We start from the raw sequence: 20,410 nt of genomic DNA, 5'->3' as shown, positions 1-20,410 counted from the left end.
TCTACAGAGAGACGTATACAATTTGTTCATGAATAGAACCTTTTACATAGAAAGGATTACAATGGATTACAGGGATTTTACGGTATTTTTAGTAGCAAATCCCTCTTTATTCTATAATAGTTTGACTAGGCACGCGTAACTTTTAATTTGGAAGTGTTCAAACTCAAACTGTTATGCCATTTGGTACACCTCTGCAAGTAACCCCAGGTCCCGAGCTTGGCATGAGCAGCTTGCATGGTGGAACCCCAGCTCCACATCTATTCCGGAGACTCGAGTCACCGTTTCTTCGTTCAATCTCTTTCTCAATCCTTCTCATTTCCACTGAAAATCTGTAAAATGCCTCGCTAATTTCAGAGTCAGCTGACCAGTTTGACAAGTCTTTCCTCTCCCCAAGGTACTCTTCATCCGGTGAGTGTGCCGAGATTATATCAATCACAGCCATGCACTTTGTTGCTTGGAGTAAACTCGGCAATGCTGATGCGAAGTATTGCTGAGGATCCCTAATCAAATAAGCATACTCAGGGTCATCTTTCTTTGGAATTAGCCTTCTCATGTGTGGTGGGCGGGTTGGGACATAGCCACCATACGGGTATTGACCGAAGTTTAGGCGTGTTGTGCTGATGTGAGCCAAATGATGGTTGTGAGAATGGAAATGAGATCCTCCGGAGTAGAGAGTTTCGGCCACCAGCTAGCGTCCCAAAGATCGGCGTGTCCCAGGTTGATAGACTCATTGTACAAGGATTGGAGTTCGGTATCTGAACTTCTGAAGTGACCAAACTTGCATTAGGGTAGTAGTAGTTAACATAGGTTTGAACCAGTGTCTCAATTGCTGACCAAATGAGGAGTCCATCTGTTACATAAGGGTAGTCCTCAATGAATGGACATGACTTGGGTCTGGTACAGCTATTCCTCTGTGCAAACTTATACGTCAGTAATGGAAATTCCATTGTTCAAGTAATCAGATAAATGGAGACTAGGTTCATTATCTTGAATTTGCATGTTACCTTCTCATGAGATCTGCAGGAAGGCCTTCAAGGTCAAAGCGCCACCAGTCTCGATAAGCACCACAACTGAACTCCATGCTGAATCTAGCAGGAGTGAAGTCAGCCTCGATTGTCCCTCCGGCGTTGATGAGATCCTTACGGGCCATTGCGTTTACCTTCAAGGTGTAGCGCAAGTGAGGTTTGAGAAGCTTGTAGATAGGGTGCATGACACTCAGTTGTCTATGAGCTGCTATTATAAACGGTTCTATGCATGCATGGGTGCGTAACCTGTTTCAAAGAAATGAAATTTAAACAGTTAATCTCCTTAAGGGCTTAAGGCACATCTTCGTAAAAACCACCTTACAAAAATGTTTGAAGCTAATTAGTTGATCATTTTGACCAATTTGAGGGGAAAATTCTATCATGCGCGGCTGCATGGTATGCAGCAGCATTTTCTTCCACACACCTACGTGCATGTTATGACATCACTCCATCACCACACACAACTGTATGTCTGCCATACAGTTGCTGCACAGCAGACCAACCCTGCCATTTGAGGCCCTTCATTAAGAACTTGCAGAAAATTGGAAATCACTTAAACATTTTGAGGTAGATGCACATATTTATTCAATATATGAAGTTAACTAGCTAGCTAGGTATACATTGTGCATATGCTCAACCGGATAACTATCTAAGTGATTGTTTTGTAGCTTGTTGAAGCTAATTACCTGAAATAGTCACCAATTCAGTTCAAATCTGACATGCATGTTGAATCTTATCGAACAATATGTACATGAAACAAATATCTAACTGTAGAGTATATACCAGTGATGAACGAGTTGATGAACACCAGCATCATTGGAGCATACATGAGCCTTGCCAAGCTGCCAAAGCCAACTCGTCGTAGCGTCGATTGGAGGAGTGAGAACCTGCTTGGATGTTGAATCCGGAACTCTGAGCTCAATAGCAATGGGCTTCAAAGTTCCCAATGATGTCAGGAAAAAAATTGTTCGTGTTGCATAAGCTTTCCGGTTATCCAGAGCGTTTATTTTGTTGAGAAATGGAAGGAAGATGTCATGGTAGTCTAGTACGAACAGCTTGTTTTCTTCCAATGCCTGAAAACTCCAGGATCATAAGATGTTAGTTACTATTATTGATCAATCTGTCATCTCTTTGTAGTTTATACAGATCATGACGCAGTACAAATATACCTGTTGTATGGACGTGCCATTTAGTTGACGTAAAATATGTTCTTCCTTGAGTGCAGATTCTTAGGACCATAAATGGAGGGGTCCAGATTGCTTACATGTGGGAACACCTTGAACCTTTTTTATTTTATTTTTTTATTTTATAAAAGGACGGCCAATGTTTTAAATATCCCGATATATTACTGATATTAAGAAAACGATATGATAAGTTGCTTATCGGTCTATTATATCGGTCAACCCAAAAAATCAAGTCAAATGACGATATATCGGGTCAAACCGAGTTCGACCCGATATATCGGTGCCATTTTTTTTAAATATTTTTTTCAAAACCACGTCGTTTAAAAATAATAATTTAAAGAAAATGAAGGTTTCGTTGATAACATTCAATGACGAGAAAGTTTATGATGAATGATCACCTTTATTTTTATTAATTAATAATATTTATATATTTTAATTGTCAAAATAAGGAAATTTTTTTATGAACTTTATTTAGTAGATTTACTTCTATAAGTTTTAATTTCTTAAGTTTATTTGATATATTTTGATGTATATGTTTATAAGTATAGTAAATTTAATTAAAAATTAGTAAAAACGATAAATCCGATATAATCCGATATATCTCGATATATCTCTGTTATATCCTTATTTTACAAAACCGATACGATGCCGATAACCGCTATTTAGACCATTGAGTGCGGCTGACCTTAAGCTTTTATTGATGAAACTGTCTAATATAAGGAGGGACATGAAGACTAAACCCCTGATTATAAAAGACTTGATATAATATCAAAGATCCATACAAACAAGTACTCAACAAAGCACCAACCAACAAAGAGTACTACATAAATGACGACTCAATTTGCTTTCGATCAGCAGGGACATGGTGGAGATATCACTAGATACGTAATCCAATCAACGATGAAGCAACAATTATATATCATAATATCTAATTTAACAGTTGCCCAACAATGTTGCCGCCGGAATACACCAACATCACTTGGTCTCATCTTGCCTCTAGGAGGAAACACCCATTTAACAAATCTACGACATCTACCTAGAGCAAAAAAAAAGCACACAAGGTGCATATACCAACGCAAGACCCATTTTTCCCTACCGAAAAGCGATAGGGTATTATTCGTGACGTAAAACCACATCTTTGCAAAACTAAATAATAATAAAGCATAATTAAATTAAAATAGAAATTTATAACTAGAGCCTGAACCGAGGTACGAGCCCAAGCCCAGGCCCAAGACATATTACCACCAGGCCCAAAGGTCCCATCTAGCCCGTTCGACGACACCGATGCAAGGGCGTGCCGTCGGACTAAGCATTCACTTGTTCAAGGAGGACTAGCGGCGGCTCCTAGGTTTTTCTCAAGAGAACGGTTTGTCGCCCAAATTGGTCATCCGGCAGACTATATGCCTCTCCTGCCATTGAGACAAATAATTTCATAGTTACATCATCATGTTCTCGTTCACCTAAATCGTAACTTAGTGATCAGCTCGGGTATAATATTTGCTCACTTGAGTTTAATTTCGGTTTGTCTAATCCCAGTCCCATCGCCCCTCAGTTGAAGCAGTTCCATCTCTCGTAGCTCTTTCAGCGCAGCTGGTGTCTCATTGGGCAAGTATGCTTATAATATATAGTAGTCGATCGATCAAAAAAACTTAATGTACACTACCTATTGATGTTCTTTCTTGTTATGCAAGTAACTAGTTAACTGTAACAATCAAGTACCTTAGTAGAAAAGAAGATTCTTTTTGCAGCGTTAAGACTTCTGATCCGGTTGAACCCAAGAGTTGCAGGTAAAGTGAACAAGACCTTGTATGTTAAATTGTTAATGCTATCCAAATAGAACGACTCATCATATCTGTTACTCACTGTAATTGCCCCTAACATCCCAAATGTTCAGTCCGCCACATGACTTCGTAATTGTTCTTCTCATCACCCGTTTTCGGATTCTTCTTCCAATCCAATACAGCTGCCTGGTTCAGTTTCGGTTTCACTGCATCTTCATTTGTTTCAACATTTACATGAAAAATCAGTGAAAACTCCAGATATGATCAAACTCAATCACTAGTTCACTACATAGACAAATGAAAAATTAACCAAAATGCTTACTTGGATCAGATGTTTGAGTACTAACAAGCTGTAGAAGTACCTCACCCTTGTAACCATTTTGTCTTGTATCCCCGAACCAACCAAGCATAGTTTCTACATTCATATTTGCCTTCTAGTGAATATTCATAACAGTAACTAATCCGTTGATTTCGAAAGTCACTGCAGGCCTCTCTTCGGTAAGAGCGGGAGAGGATGTTTCCATGTACACATTAGAAGAATAGAAGGAGCACCATTCGTTGTTGCATTAAGATTCCCTGCTTGGGACCTTGGGTTACCATCCTCTTCTTCCTCCGCTGTAATTCGACTCTCCTTGTAGTCGAAGAAAATAAATGAGGAGAAGAAGGACGATTATGTATCATTCGGGCTGTTGCTTTTGAGGTGAGGGGATTGAATACATGGGCTTCTACCAAACTTGAGCGCAGAGGAGATGCTACAGCTCTCACATCTACTTCGGTGAAGTTAATTGATATATAAGCTTCTATATATATAATTATTTCACGAACAGTATTGTAGTGAAAGTTGTGAAAAACGTTTACTCGATTTCACAAACAGTATCTCTGGTACTTCCGTTCGATCAAATTGCTGCCTATTAAAAACAAAAAAAATATTTTGCTGCCCATTTTCATGTGTACTTGGCGTGTCAACATGGTTATGTAATTTTGACATGTTTGAAAGGGAAACTATGGAACGGGTCAACATGCATGATATGAATTTGTGGAAAATTTAGATTGAGCATTTAGTTGATTATTATTGAAAATAAAAGTTATGAAGTACGTTACATACTATTTCTCTATGAAGATGAAGGCAATTACCAAATCATATTTATCCATCAAACGTCTTCGTCTTAAATAAATTCATAATAGTAAAATACATACTTGTTAAAATCACGTCTTTCTCAAACAAAAAAGAATGTCAGTGTAGGTGACATGTTTCCATGTTTTATACTCGAGTCACCACTCACCACTATCGGCCAGCTGTTCTGATCAAATCAGGAGAGCGCCCAGTGAAAGAGGGTTGGGTGCCCTAATCAAATCCTTAGCCATTAGACTCCATGTGAAACACGTCACCAGACATAATTATCTGGTGAGGTATGTCGAATTGTGCAGGAATGTATTAGCTTGATGCTTGATTTTGAGTTTTGTTCAGTTCGTCATATTCATAGAGCAGCAAACAATGTCGCTGATAGAATAGCGAATGTTGCTTGTAGAGGTCGTAGTTTGGACCCAGCTGTAGAAACGGTCCCTGGCTTTATTCAGGACGTGCGTTTTGAAGATGCTTGTATTATTAACGATCAACAAGGTACAGGTCTTATGCCCCCTTGTATGAGCAGGCAAGTCATATTAATATTCTGGGCGAGGTAAGGAGGTAACCGGTTCACTTCGGTCTCCTAGCTTCAGCCAAATAAAAAACAAATCATACTGAAGACACAATAGTAGCCAAAATGATACTATACATTTACTCGTGTTCAACGCATACATGTTGAGTGATTACGAAGAAGATCATTACAATTTGGGATAAAAACTTTTGTTTTTTCGAATAAGGAAAATAAAATATTGTTGGTAAGAAACTAAGAAATGAAAAGGGAATGTTTGTTAGATGTCTATACTTATACCTAGGCTTGTAAAATGGGTAGGGCAGGGCCGGCCCGACACTAAGATAAGAAGACATACATACTACCCGGCCTATAACTACTTCAGCCCTAGGTGTAAAATGGTAAGGCAGAGCCAGCCCTGTCACAATATGTGAAGCCCTAACCTACCATTTGGACGGATAAAGTTTGAGCATAAAAAATATGTCTATGGTCCGGCTTATATTTGCCCGCGATTTTAAATAATAAAATATTTCAATGTTCATTTGGAAAAATTTGATAGAAATATGAGTTGAACTCATGAATCCCTTCATATAAGAATAACACATTTGCCAATTTAACCAACATATATTTAATTCTTAATATTTTAAAATCTAAATAAAAAACCATTTATTACTAAAATAGTCTGAGAATGGGCCGGGCTACGGGTCGATTTTATAATATATTATATGGGCAGGGCTTTGGGTCAGCCCATGGCTTGAAAAATGTTGTTCATACCATACAAATTTCAAAACGGGTCGAGTAAATCCCGCCCATTAGTTCGGGTTGAGCTGGCCCGCGACCCAATTTTTTGGACTAAATTTGGATATGCTCGTCAGCCTTGGGCCTAATTTACCTGCCTACTTATACCTTTTAATTCTGCTTTTAATTGATTTATTCAAGCATACTGACATTGTAAGTTGATGTGTTTGCAGGAACAATATGTTGTGGTGTGAGCATTGTGGAGGTCGTGATTTTACAAGACTAGATGGCAATTTCTTTATGTCCTCTTCCTTTTCCTTAGATTTTATCGCCAGAATAGATATAATAATTATCTCCTATCCGGTCACTTATCCAGGAAAACAAACACGGCCTATTAGTATATAAAGCCTGGGATTCCTTAGGGTTTTTTTTGCTCTATCTTTGGTACACCCCTTGTTTGCTTCTCCTCCTCTTGGATCAAACTAAATTTAAACAGAAACTTGACCTATGGCTGTTGTATCCGGTGAGCAAGCAAAACGTAGAAGATGTGGGATTACCGAGTTGCCGGATTGCATTATGGAGAATATAGTCTCAAAGCTATGTCTGAAAGACGCGGTGAACACCATCCTTGCTTCCCCTTCACAGTGGAAGCACCTTTCTCATCAAATACTAACAAGGCGCAATCTTGAATTCGACTATCTCAACATTTTCGGGAACAATTACTCAACACTATACGACATCGACCAAGAATTTTTTAGACGTGTGAGTAGATATCTGCATCAATATCAAGGTGACAAGGTAGACTCTTTCAAATTGCGATGTCGTCTTCGTCATGCAGAACGTGTCATCCTTAATGAATGGATTGGTTTTGCATTTTCAAAAGGGATTGAAGAGCTTCATCTTGCATTTGGTTGTTTTGGGGGACGAACTAAACATTATGTTTTCCCTCAGAGTTTGCATGTTGGCTCTACTTTGAATCTAAAACATTTGTTATTGAAGGACTGCATTTTAAAACATCCTACTTCTGAATTTGACGCGTTCAATCGGCTCACTACTCTTTCCCTCAAGAACGGTTCCATTGATCAATCTCTTATGGCAAATCTCTTCTCTGTTTGTGTGTTACTCGAAAGCCTGACTTTAAGATGGTGCCGGATGGCAGCTGGTAGATATTATATGAATGGTGCTGCGGATTCCATAGTTGCTGGTAATCGTCTAACTCATCTGAAATTGATAGATTGTGAGGAGAGAACCTGCAGAACGGAGATATCCGCACTGAATCTCGTCTCATTGGAATATATGCCATCATCGAACTGTAGGTTTTTTTCCATAAAAGCTCCACGGGTGTCCAGAATTTTTTTCTCAAATAAAAGAGTAAAGTATACATTATTACCTCAAGCACTAATCAAGTTTGAGTCGTGTCCCGGGCTTGAGGCTCTTCATCTGCAGATACTGGCGGAACTACCCCGAATTAGCAGCATACCAACTTATGGATATCTCAAGCAACTCAGATTGGATATTGACCTTCATCGAGAAAATAGGCAAGACAGTGACGACGTCGATGTGAATGTTGTGCTGGATCTGATCAAGGCTGCACCTCTTCTGGAAGAGCTTGTAATACTGATATATGGAGGAAAACTGTCTGAGACTAATCCAAGACAGACGAAGGATCATTCTACATTCACAAATGATCATTTGAGAATGGTTGAGATTCAGGGATTCAGAGGTAATTGGTACGACACAGAGTTGGCAATTTGTATCCTGGAGATTTCACCAAAGCTCGAGAAGCTGGTGATCGATCAGCTTGTAAGTAGATATTTGGGTGATGGAAAGTACTACGACCCCTGGCGCGAACATCTCAGGGAAGAAGTATTGGAAGGAAAACTCAAGGGATTAATATTAAAGACTGATGCTCAGATCATATTAAAGAATGTTCAGTTATGAACGTATGATTATTACTATGCTCAGAAGTCGGTGCCTTCTGATTTTGTTTGATTTGCTTCAAATTTTCACATATTGAACCGTTTGAACTCTTTGTTTAATATTGCCCCCATTGAAGAGGTATAAAAGTGCTCACTCTATAGTCTATATATAACCTTTAAGAAATTTTACATAGTTATAGTGAAAGACTTCGTTTGCTGGCCTACAATCATAAGAGACTCTCTAACATATGCATTATGGATTATATTTGTTTAAGAAGTTGTTGAATATAGGTTCTATATATTAATCCTTTCTTATTCTTTTGAAATTTTTTATTTATTATCTCTCTTCGATTTGTGAGATGGCTCAAGAATGCATTTTCCCTTCTTTTTTTTTTCTAGCTTGTTGGAGAAGTGTCTGAATTGGAGTTTTATGTTCATCATATTTCGTAGTTTAAAGTTGCATGATCAAACCTTTCAAAATAAAAAAGTTGCATGATCAAACATGATCTGTTTTCATGTTTTCTTGAGCAGTCAGTCCTATAAAAAAAAGGGGAAAACTATGTTCTATTCTCTGTTATTGCGTTGTCTGTTGTAACCGGCGCGGGGATCCAATTATTCTGAGCTCAAACGTCTATATCTTCACAGCCCCATCAACATCTCTCAATAGTTGTGTTCATAACATCAGGGGGTCTTTCTCAAGGTAGATCTGTGTGTCATACTGTCATTGATCAGCTTCTTAGCTCTTGCGCCTGACATAAACAGAAGATATCATTTGCTCATTGTAAGTTTATCTCGTATCGAAATGTAGCAAATCAAAACTTGATCTTCTTCACACAACTAGCTTTTCACTACCAAATAATGGCATTCGATCGGATTTTTTCTAGTTCGTGTATCTTATCAAGGAAAAGTGACATCTATTATCTACTCTAGGCTGGTTTTATCTGATGCTTGTCACAGAAAAGTGATGCTTCTTGCAGAAAGATGGGTGATGAATTATCATGTAGAGGCGCTAATTATCAATAACTTACTAAGAAATACCCACTTGAGAATACCCGCTAGTCCAGTCTGATACTAACTAGGCAAATCAAATCAAATCCTAAAGCCAAGCGAACTTTACCAAACACCGACTTCATTAGTATTTGTGTTCTACTGTACTTAGTTGGTTTTTTTTTTCCATCATTAGTTACTGCCTTCTGGTGCTCTTGTGTCAAACCAAATTCAGTTGACGAATTCGGCTATGGTTGGTGTGTCTGGTGAGCAAGAAAAACGTACAAGATTTGGGACTATCGAGTTGCCGGATTGCATTATGGAATATACAGTCTCAATGCTATGTCTGAAAGACGCCGTGAACACCATCCTGGCTTCCCCTCCACAGTGGAAGCACCTTTCTCATCATATACTAACAAGGCGCAATCTTGAATTCAGCTATCTCGACGTTCTCGAGCGCGATTACAAGTCCGGTTACGACGTGGAGGAGCGGGATCGAGCCTTTGTGAGACGTGTGAGTAAATAAATGGAGCAATATCAAGGTAACAAGGTCGACTCTTTCAGATTGCGATGTTATCTTCGTAATGCAGAACGCTTCATCCTTAACAAGTGGATTGGTTTTGCATTTTCAAAAGGGGTTGAACTGTTGAAGAACATTATGTTTTCCAGATGAACATTATGTTTTCCCTCAGAGTTTGCGGGTTGGCTCGACTTTAAATCTAAAGCATTTGTCGTTGCAGAATTGTATTCTAAGACATCCTAATAGTGATTTCGACGCGTTTAATCGGCTAACTACTCTTTCTCTCAAGAAAGTTTACCTTGATCGATCTCTGATGGCAAGTCTGTTCTCTGTTTGCCTGTTACTCGAAAGCTTGACCTCAAATTGGTGCCGGTTCCAAGAGGAGGGTAATTTTTACGATGATGATGTGCGTCTTTTAATTGCTAGTGATCGTCTAACTCATCTGAAATTGCTACATAGTGAGGAGGGAACCAAAACGGAGATTTCAGAAAAATACATTCCATTTTGCAACTGCATGTCCTTTTCCATAGAAACTCCACGGCTATCCAGATTTTTTTTCTCAGTCGATGCTGTAGGTAAGAAATTATTACCTCAAGCACTAATCAAGTTTGCGTCGTGTCCCGGGCTTGAGACTCTTCATCTGCAGATACCGGCGGAACTAACCCCAATCGGCAGCATACAAACTAACAAACTTATGGAAATCTCAAGCGACTCAACTTGGATATTGACTTAACACGATTGAGTAGGCGAGACAAGGACGATGTTGATGCGAATCGTGTGCTGGATCTGCTCGAGGTTGCACCCCTTTTGTAAGAGCTTGCATTAACACTCCTAGAAGGAAAAGATTTGTCCGAGACTAATCCAAGAGAGACGAGGAATCTTTCTTCATTCACAAGTGATCATTTGAGAATGGTTGCGGTTCAGGGATTCAGAGGTAATTGGTACGAGACAGAATTGGCCATTTGTATCCTAGAGATTTCACCAAACCTCGAGATGCTGGTGATTGATGTGCTTATAAACTATTACTTGGGTGATGGAGAGTACAGGAATTTATTCACAACAGTGCGGGGAGGTTGTGCAAGAAAAGCTCAAGAGATTAAAGACTGGTGCTCAGATCATATTGAAGAATGTCCAGTTATGATTTGTGTCAACTTATTGAATTATAGACGTGTTTGAGAGCTTAGTTCTTCGTTTAGAGTTGCATGATCGAACGCTGTTTATCTTTCATCCTCGAAGTGCTTGCATGTTTACTTGAGTAGACAGGCCTCTTTTACTACGTGAGGAATTCTATTAGGCTTACTTGCTAACTGTTACTTTGTGTTTTGTTCTATGTGCCGCTTCTGCATCTTTAATTAAAGTATTTAATTGAAATAAATATGTAGATAGAGACAGACTTTCCGAAAAATAAAGAGATGACTTTACTGCCGCCACTATTGATATAGCTACAAAACCACAAATGAAGGCAAGAACAGCGCCCTCGATTGATATACAACTCAACTCCCAGATTCCCAGCCAAGCTTTTAATCCCAACATGGAAAAGCACTTGGGTGTTAACAGAGAACCAATCATAAATTGAAAACCAAAACATAAACCAACAGAAAAGGAAAATGGAACGGACTACATATGATGTGAAGTGTCAACTCCCTCGAAGTGTCCTGTGGTTTTTCATATCTGACTATACTCGGAAACTAATATCGAATCGTATCATGAAGGATCGCATTAAAGTGATTGATCTCTATTTTCGATTGTCCGGAGAAGATTGCCTGCGAAGACCCTCCACGCTCACCCTGGGCTGCCATCTCAATTACCATATAGAGCTTCTTGATAGGAACCTAGAGAGAAATTGAACGCCAAAGACACAAAGTCAGACAATGAGGAAGTAAATAGACGCTATCATCTGGATCAGGAATATTACAACGATTCTAGGAAGCATTGTACGCCAATCAAATGCAAAGTTTGGTCTTTTGAAGATACAACGCCACAGAAATGATCCGACTCACAAAAGAAAATGCCAGAAGACCAATAACTAAAATTCAATATCGCATAAAGTTCATATGTTCAATTATTTTTCCTTTCCATGTCCTCTTTTCAAAAGAGACATGGCCGGGGGACAAGAAAAGTAGAAATTTAAGAAAAAAAATATAAATGAATGAAGAAAGATAGGGATGAAAGTTTACATCATCCAGGGCCTCCGCAGCTTCATCTAGGTCTTCATCAGCAAAGACATTTAACTGTTCTAGCACCTAAAGGGAGAAAACAAGCAATAATATTGTAAATTAACAGTGCATGTAAATACTTAAACTTTTTACAGCATATGTTGCTCATAACAAGACAGGTAGGAAATACAAGAGTGGCTATAAGAAGAAACAATCGGTCATCTCGTTACTAGAAATAACACAATATATAATGAAACAATTTAATTCAAAAAGATTTTAAGTTTCAAACACATCATCATAATTCTTATTTAAGATAAGCTACACAGACCAGTTGCACTATGGTTGTGCTAGATTTATCAACCCAATGTCAAACATAAATGTCTATAAATCATATCCATGAGACAAGATCTATTCAACTTGGCTATAATTGGTTTAAACTGTAAATCCAAAAAAGAATACCAAAACCAAGCCAACAATCTGTGGTTACCTTCTTTGCAGCCTCTTTCTTTAATGTGGGAACAGTGTAAGTGACAGAGAAGGTATCACAAAAACCAATCGAGTCTAAGAAGCCCACTTCACTTGTTGTACCAAAAACCAGTAGCTTTTTCCCCTACAGAAGTAAAAGAATATTAGAAAGAAAGCTTATATCCACAGATGTCTGAAATGTCAGTGAGAAAGAAACATAACTCTCAAAGATAATCATGGTTAAAAGTAGAAGGTTTCCCATGGATTCAGCTACAATCTATAATGTCAATGAAGTAGAGAAATGTAGAACCTTCGGAGGAGTGCGCTTGAGAAGGAGCATCAGTGTTTGAGATATCAAATTTGAAAATCTTGGACCAATAGCAATATACTCTAGTAACCTACACCACAGATAACGATTCACAAGACATCAGTGTCGATAGAGTAGCCAAGATCAGTAAAAATAAATAAATGAAAGTAGATCGGTTTACCTTTCAATATTATCCAGGATAATAATGCTTAATGGGGACTTGTATGCATCTTCAAAAACCTAGCAGATAATTGGGAAATAAAAAACGAAATTAGAAGCAACCATATTAATACAAAAATCATTAACTGAATAAAAACAAAAGGTCAGTAAACCATTAGATCATCTCATAGAATTCTGTTGGAGTTTACAATATAGAGACGCAAAGTGACATCTGTAGAAAGTAGTAATTAGCATTTTCCAAAATGCTAGTTTAGCCTCTGAGAAGATCAACAAACCTTTGCAATTTGCGCACATTTAGTACTCTCTTGAAGACCAATCATTGCCTCAGCCGAGATCTATTAAAGAAGAAAAACAAGTTATGGCAGGTATAAAAGAAACAAAATATGAAAGGAAAAGAAGAAATTTTTTAAAGCAACAGCAAATTTTCGACAAGCATAGAGACAAGAGTCAAATAAATGTGAGATGAGCTTACAATCTTAACATAGGGGAAATCACTGTCAATGCCAACAGTAGCTGCTAGTGAAGATTTACCACTGTCCAAGACATGCAGCTGTCAGAACACTCGCAACCAGAAAAGAAACATGAAGTCGGACAAACACAAACTTGATTACCTGCCACTAGGACCTTCCAAAAGGCATGTAACAAGTGGGCTTCTCTCACTTGATTTAACTTGTTCCACAAGTAGCATGGCTCTTTGATAGATATGCTTATGTCGATCCCCACAATCCACCATGCCATGAAGTCTGTAGATTAAGTAAAAGATAACATCACAAAACAAAATAAGATAAAGGAAACAAGTACCAATTGAGTTAAATCTAGTACACGGTTACTAAAAGCTCACTAGTACACAAGTAACTATAGCCGTACCTGCATCTTTCAAGGTCATCAGTGGAGGCACCAAATGCAGGTACAATTTCATGGAGTGCACGTAGAAAATCATCCATGGTAACCTTAATACTCTCTTCATCCACTGGCTTGGTAAGATCATCCAAACTTAGTTGTCTATTCAAAGCATATGATACTGCACTTTTGACAACTCCTTCCAGTTCTGCACCACTATAGTTCTTTGTGCGAGCAGCTACAAACAAGAGATAAGTCAGAAAATCACTCAATTATGAACATGGATATGGTTCAAATGAATGTCAAGATTCCCAGCATTTGGAAAACTAAAACTACCAAATTTATACATTACATGTCAATGATTCACAATCATTTACAATCCACATCTTCCATCTTATAATTCAAGGAAATCTAATAGCCATCAAAGCCAAATCGATCGTGTACCAGGTGAATAAGTTACAGGAAGCATTTGTAAATTATGGACATACCAAGCTCTTGCAGGTTGACATCAGGAGCAAGAAAAGAGCTTTCCTTCATTTTATTTGTATGAATTTGAAGAATTTGTATGCGACCATTTTCATCCGGAAGACTTATCTCAATCTGAACTTCTAGACGTCCTGGCCTACAATTTAAGCGAAAGACAATATCTCAAAACATCAGCAACCATTAGACATTGAAACACAAGAAAACCAATTATGTTAGGTAGCCCAGATTGCATTAAGCTACTAACACTCCACATATCTTATATGAAAATAAATTCATGTTTGAAAGCCACTATAGCCAACACTAAGGAAATATTGTTCATCATTCTTTTGAAGACAAAAGACAGATTAAACAGAGTAGCAATGTGAAGGGTAAGGGAGGGATGGAGGCAGAGAAAAAAGAGCACCTCAAAAGGGCTTCATCAATCAAATCCTTTCTGTTTGTCATCCCAATCAGCAACACATTATTCAGAGACTCCACACCATCAATCTGGGATAGCAAGTAGTCTTTCAGTCATATTAATCACATATCTCAGGAACACAACACAAGACAATAATAGTATAGTATCTTTTTTTTTCATTTTCGCAATACTGCTTTTTCAAAATGCACAAACCTTTGTAAGTAACTGGTTCACAATACTATCATGAACTCCTGTGCCATCTCTGGTCGATCCTCTTGACTGTATATGCACAATAAAGCACATGTTATATACTTCAATTACTCATATGTCGAACCAAAACCTATTAAATCTAACATGCATAAGTACATGTGAATTTTTCACCAGTAATATCAATTCCTACAATTTAGAAAGCTAGGCAACTGGAGTATCCCAGGTAATGTCAACTCTAAACTCATCAGTGACTATTAATCATAATTTATTACTACCACCTTAGCTACAGGTGACAATGAAGAACTATATGCGAATCGCTAGTAATTGTCTACCAATCACTGTCACTATATTCAAGTTTATTGTTAAGTGCCTTGTTGACATAATCATATCCTGGTCCAATGGTCCAGAAGAAATTACTTGGTTAAATAATAAATATACACTAAAAAATTAAAGAATTACAAACATTCCATAGTACCCATCCACAACAAATCTATATACAAGAAAGAGATAGGGCGGGGAAGGGCAAGTAGGGAGGTCAATTTTGTTTCCATGGGCCACCATTAATCTACTCTTGCCTAATGAGAACTGATCTTGAGTGAGAAAGACTTTGTACCTTACAAATAGCATCAATTTCATCAAAGATTATGACATGCAATTCGCTTTCATCCCCTGAAGAGTAAAGGAAATGACAAACTTAGAGATTCCGGGAGAACTAATATAGAAGTGCACTGAAGACATATATTGCTCTTACCACGAAGCCTTTGATCATTCTCAGCATCAGCAAATAGATCCCTAACATTCTTTTCAGTTTCACCAACAAACTTGCTCAAGACTTCTGGACCATTAACAATCTAGTACAGTTCATAAAAGAAATACATGAGCCAAAGCCCATCAATTTTTCATCGATACGAGTACTATATATACATATGATGCTGGGTTACAGTTCAGAAAACATCAACACATGCTGACTTCTAAAAGAATTAGAAAATCAAAGAAAAGTAATGGTGAATCCACTTCCAAACCTTCGGATCTTTCCCGTTCAACATTTTTCCAATTTGACGTGCCATAAGAGTTTTTCCAGTACCAGGTGGTCCATACAGCAGCATACCCTTAACATGCTTGATCCCTAGTCTGTAGCACCAAAAATTATCAGTTAAGAATATGGTAAACAGATACCCAAAACTACGACATCTTGAAGAATCAGTTGTTTTACTTATTTGTAACATGTGCAGGGAAGACACGAGAGGCAAACGCTCTTCGGAATATATCTGCAAACTCAGCACCTAAGCCACCAATGCCAAGTGTTTGAAGGTTGAATTCCTTGTGCTTAAAGATTTTGCTAGTCGTATCAGAACGTTGGCCCACTATCTGAAAGACAAAAGTCAATGTGTCGCTTTTAAACCCTTATTTAATATAGTTTATGATTCAAAGTAGAATATGTTTCTGTAATACTACACCAAATTGTATGAAAAAGTTGTGATCACATGATTCTTAAGCCAAAACAAGCAGTACTAATTATGAAAATCAAGGAAACTTGCCAAGGTAAGTGAAGAAGAAACCATAAACGTAATGAGCCTGACATCATTTGAAATAAAAAATCTCACCTTTATTCCATTTCCACTCGGTGCCTCAAAAACGAAATATGTTTCACTCGATATCATCCCTCTTTCAACAGAATTAGACTCTTCTGATCTTACAGCTTGATTGACTGTAAAAATGTAGTTAGTGCCATGATACTCAAATGATACTCTTTGTCCAGCTGTCATAACCTGCAGAGAGTAAAGCCCCACATTCCAGAAGCTATAAGTCGTCTGTCATTTTGCAATACTGTAACTAAATGGTTTAGACAAGAAAGAAACATGTAATAACATGATCCTTCCAGGAATAGAACATTGATTCAAGTCTGGAATGAAACATATGTACATTCTTAATTCCAATATATACCAGTCCGTTTATATTTTGAATTAATTAAAAACAATGGGACAATCCATAGCACCACAGAAGCCTTTCAATGTAAGCAACCGTAAAGAATGAGCAGCATAAGTAAAAGATCATAGCTACCTGGTTCATAAACCTCTTCTTAAGTTGGCTCGAAAGGGCACCGGCATCAATCTACACAAACAACCCAACGCTCTTAGGATCCATCTTTCTCCTATTTCTACATGTGTAACAAAAAGATGCACGTAACATCGGAAATCCTAAATGCAAATACCTGTTCACTCTTAGTCCCTTTCTTTACAAACTCCAATTCCAGAGTGAGCAAAGTCAGGTTGAAATCATCAGGCGGCGTAAACCTAACAATTTTACCACAACACAATCACAAACAGGTTTAAAAAAAAAACATCACAACTCAGTCACCACAGCAGCTCGTAAACTTGATCGAATCGATGAGTAACCTGCTCACAGAGACCGAGTCACCGCTGGAAACCCTAGCATGCCGTCGCTGAATTGCATTGAGCGCAATGAAACCCTGCTGTATGCTCTGGTGCGGAGTTTCTTTCAGTTAAGGCAACCAATACATCAAAATCAAGCACTACTGGAAAATCAACACGTTCAATTTCACAAATGCCAAAACAAAATCGCAGCGATTTCTAAAACCGAGTGCTAAGCATAATCAAAAAGTTTCGGAATCAAGTAACGAACAGATCGTAATGAAGAACAACGGAGGCATTGGAATCGAGAAGGCGTGAATATGAATGAAAAAAGCTTAGGAAAAAATTGAAAGGATATGAGACTGAGAGGACGAACGAGTCGGCGATGAGAGCTAGATTGAGCTTGGTGCCGGGAATGGCGAATTTCTGGAGATCGAGCGGCGAGCAGTAGGCGAGGTTGGTGAGGGCGAGATCGGCGGCCGGAGTGTTGGTAACGATCATCGTCGCCGGAGCCATAATTTGCAGAGGCGGGAGAGATCTGGCTTTGGAGGTTTTTTTTTATTCCGTTTGGGGAAGTTTCCGTTCCGTTTGGAGCTGTGAGAGAGGAGGATAAAGCTTTGAATATAAAGGCCTTTTATGCGGGTCCAGAACAACGCGGCCCAATTGGCCCAAATCTGCTTTTGCCTTCTTCATTAAGTACTCTCCTCTATGATGCCAACCAGCCAGTCACAGTTAGATATGTAAGACACAAAGATAGCCATATGGCAGCGTATTAGTGGCCTGTCTACTTGGAAAATTATTATTCTTTTTTATTAATAGACAAAAATTACGGTTTTTGTCCGTGACGTCCTTTTTTATTGTTATATAAAATTTCATATTAATCACTCAATCTTACCTCTAAATCTCTAACTATCGCTTTCAGTCGCCGGTATGTAGCATCTAGGCATATCAATACATTTGCAAGTCAGAGGTTGTAATTTTGAGTGCTCAAAATCTAGTTATATCATTTGAGTTGTTTATTTAACCGACCAAATTTATATATACCTCATATACATCAAAGTTACAACTAACACAAAGTTTTGTGCTTGCATCTAATTTGGGGAGTCATGTGTCATTTTTTTTTCTTTAGATACCAATGGTTTGTGTATGATGCAAGGCCCTCTATAAGAGACTATTGCATTGTCACCGATATGTCTTCCACCTTACTGTCTAGTGTTTTAATTCTTAATTTCTATCTCTTTGAGGATATCTGATATCCGACCTGCCTTTTAATTGAGCAAATATGAGTTTCATAGAGTCTTTTTTTTTTATGTATCAAAGCAATGTTTTTATCAAAGCTAAAAAACATTTAGGGCATCTTTGTGTTGGGTTCTACTCCACCACCAACAGAAAGACTAAGGACACCCATCACTCTGATGTGGGCTCCAGCTTATCTATTCCCTTCATTGTAATCTAGTAGTAGCATCGATCTATCAGTCTTGGAAGAGGTTGTTTGGACTTAGCCACCCAAGCTTATATGTATTCTGCTGACCTCATTTGAGGGTACGAAGGAATTATTATGACCCTTTACTAGTAATTACTAAAGTTTATCTATTTTGGGCATTACAATTTCCTTTAAATTCTTGTTTCAATTCCTTCTATGTTACTTTAATTTCCTTGTTTCAATTCCTCCATGTATTACAATCCTATCAATTGGTATCAGAGTCAGTTCCGATTGGCTTCTCAACTCCCACCATTTACGTCCCACCCTCCTCCGCCCAATTTTACCCACCGCCGCCACCTCCACACTTTCCAATTCCTCATTAATCATTTCTACACACCCACCACCTCTTCCGGCAGCAATAGTAGTACAAGACATTCTTAGTCAGTTTGTTGCAATGCAGCAAACTATGGTTGATTATGGTACTGCTTGTAGGACGGCGCTAAGTAAGTCTCAAGAATGCCTCTCACAACTGCGGAACTTCACATCCCCAGCTGCGGATGTTCACTCAGCCGCCCCACCATACACTCCACCATACACCTCTGATTCTCCTACAATAACCCACCTTTCATCTCCCCAACCCACAAATTCCCACCCTATCAAATCTATTTCTCTCAATCGCAAGCAACTTAGGGGTTTTCGACATCGAGTTGCCCTAGCTGCCAAATCGAGAGTTGTCCAAAAGACCCGGAAGCCAGATTTGCTCTGTGGTGCAGTTAAGTACTCGAGGTCCAAGATGAACTGGGGGCACGGACTTTGGACTGTGAAGGCCAACCACAACGGTGTATTCCCACAGTTTGTGGAGGAGATTTGTCAGCTCTTTTTGGGTCCAGAAACTTCGATCAGTACCTCACCTCAGCCGGTAACAAACTCATCTCCTTCGCCACTCACTTCTGATTTCCCAGATCACAAGGAGGTCCTCTTCTCCATTGTCGTGTCCGAGGAGGCCAACCTCGCCTCACCGATAAGCAACCGTGACGTTACCGACGATACCTCTACCGACATCGCCCTTGCTAGTGTTCACGAGCTCGACGGGGAACTTGTCAACCTCAATGTTGTTCCACAAGTTCTTGAGCACGACCTTTCCCAAATTTCTATTGAATCTGGCCAGTTGGGTAACTTTCTCGAGGCTTCGAAGGGCAAAGAAATTGATTTGGATGAGCTTTTGGAATGATAGTGGTGGCTTAACCACAACGCCGATTACATTGAAAAAATTATTCAAGCCTGCGTTGGTGAATAGAGACTGCGATTATGCTTCACGAAGACCAAATGCTAGTATTTCATGAGCACAGTGCAATTGTGCCTGGGTCTCCTCAATTATGGTTGGTTGAGGGAAACTTTTCTCAGGTACGGGTCCTGAATAACCTGAATTCTATACTGAAAGCTACCTCAGTGGCACAAAGTATCGCTGCATCATTTGAGATATTATACTGGTGTCAATGCTTGGATTCTCTACTCATGCCAGCAAACACATGATCATTGATTTTGCAAACGTGATTATGAGATGCATCCGATTACAATTTTCAACTTCAAGTCACACTATATATATTGTAGGGTGCACTACAAACGTACTTGGAAGCTTGAGAATATATGGTCAAACTCTAAGTGCTAAAATGCATGCGAAAGAACTTCAAACCACATATTCGGCCATGCATTATTTTGCTTTCATGCTTTCCATTCCTTATGTTGTTACTGAGATTATTCTGCTATCAATTAGTCATGCCTGGGA

At 38.7% G+C, this 20,410-nt stretch overlaps 2 protein-coding genes and 1 pseudogene across 2 annotated transcripts; 1 reads left to right on the top strand and 2 right to left on the bottom strand.

Moving 5' to 3' along the window:
* Window positions 1-163: 163 nt before the first annotated feature.
* Window positions 164-4,415, bottom strand: LOC126785684 (linoleate 13S-lipoxygenase 3-1, chloroplastic-like; annotated as a pseudogene).
* Window positions 4,416-6,869: 2,454 nt separating this feature from the next.
* Window positions 6,870-8,303, top strand: LOC126785683 (F-box/FBD/LRR-repeat protein At1g13570-like). The gene has a single exon (XM_050511308.1). The coding sequence runs from the start codon at window positions 6,870-6,872 to the stop codon at window positions 8,301-8,303; it is 1,434 nt and encodes a 477-aa protein (XP_050367265.1).
* A 2,872-nt stretch (window positions 8,304-11,175) lies between these two features.
* On the bottom strand, window positions 11,176-17,762 carry LOC126788227 (vesicle-fusing ATPase). Its single transcript, XM_050514199.1, has 21 exons — window positions 17,561-17,762; window positions 17,226-17,322; window positions 17,042-17,123; window positions 16,891-16,941; window positions 16,434-16,598; window positions 16,043-16,197; window positions 15,852-15,960; window positions 15,581-15,680; window positions 15,443-15,498; window positions 14,833-14,898; window positions 14,626-14,708; window positions 14,225-14,358; window positions 13,764-13,974; window positions 13,508-13,639; window positions 13,369-13,429; window positions 13,172-13,231; window positions 12,898-12,956; window positions 12,720-12,807; window positions 12,432-12,554; window positions 11,966-12,031; window positions 11,176-11,620 (listed from the first exon to the last, which is right to left on the bottom strand). The coding sequence occupies exons 1-21, from the start codon at window positions 17,715-17,717 to the stop codon at window positions 11,477-11,479; spliced, it is 2,199 nt and encodes a 732-aa protein (XP_050370156.1). The 5' UTR covers window positions 17,718-17,762; the 3' UTR covers window positions 11,176-11,476.
* Between the last annotated feature and the right edge of the window lie 2,648 nt (window positions 17,763-20,410).

This window comes from Argentina anserina, chromosome 3 (genome assembly GCF_933775445.1).
Source record: "Argentina anserina chromosome 3, drPotAnse1.1, whole genome shotgun sequence".
Lineage (NCBI taxonomy): Eukaryota > Viridiplantae > Streptophyta > Magnoliopsida > Rosales > Rosaceae > Argentina > Argentina anserina.
This window is presented reverse-complemented; position numbering and strand designations above follow the sequence as displayed.

Coding starts and splice junctions, on each gene's coding strand:
- LOC126785683 (XM_050511308.1), top strand. CDS start 6,870: ATGGCTGTTGTATCCGGTGAGCAAGCAAAACGTAGAAGATGTGGGATT.
- LOC126788227 (XM_050514199.1), bottom strand. CDS start 17,717: ATGGCTCCGGCGACGATGATCGTTACCAACACTCCGGCCGCCGATCTC. Junction 14,359..14,625: donor ATTGATGAAGCCCTTTTGAG/GTGCTCTTTTTT, acceptor CTTAAATTGTAG/GCCAGGACGTCTAGAAGTTC. Junction 12,808..12,897: donor ATCCTGGATAATATTGAAAG/GTAAACCGATCT, acceptor TCTGTGGTGTAG/GTTACTAGAGTATATTGCTA.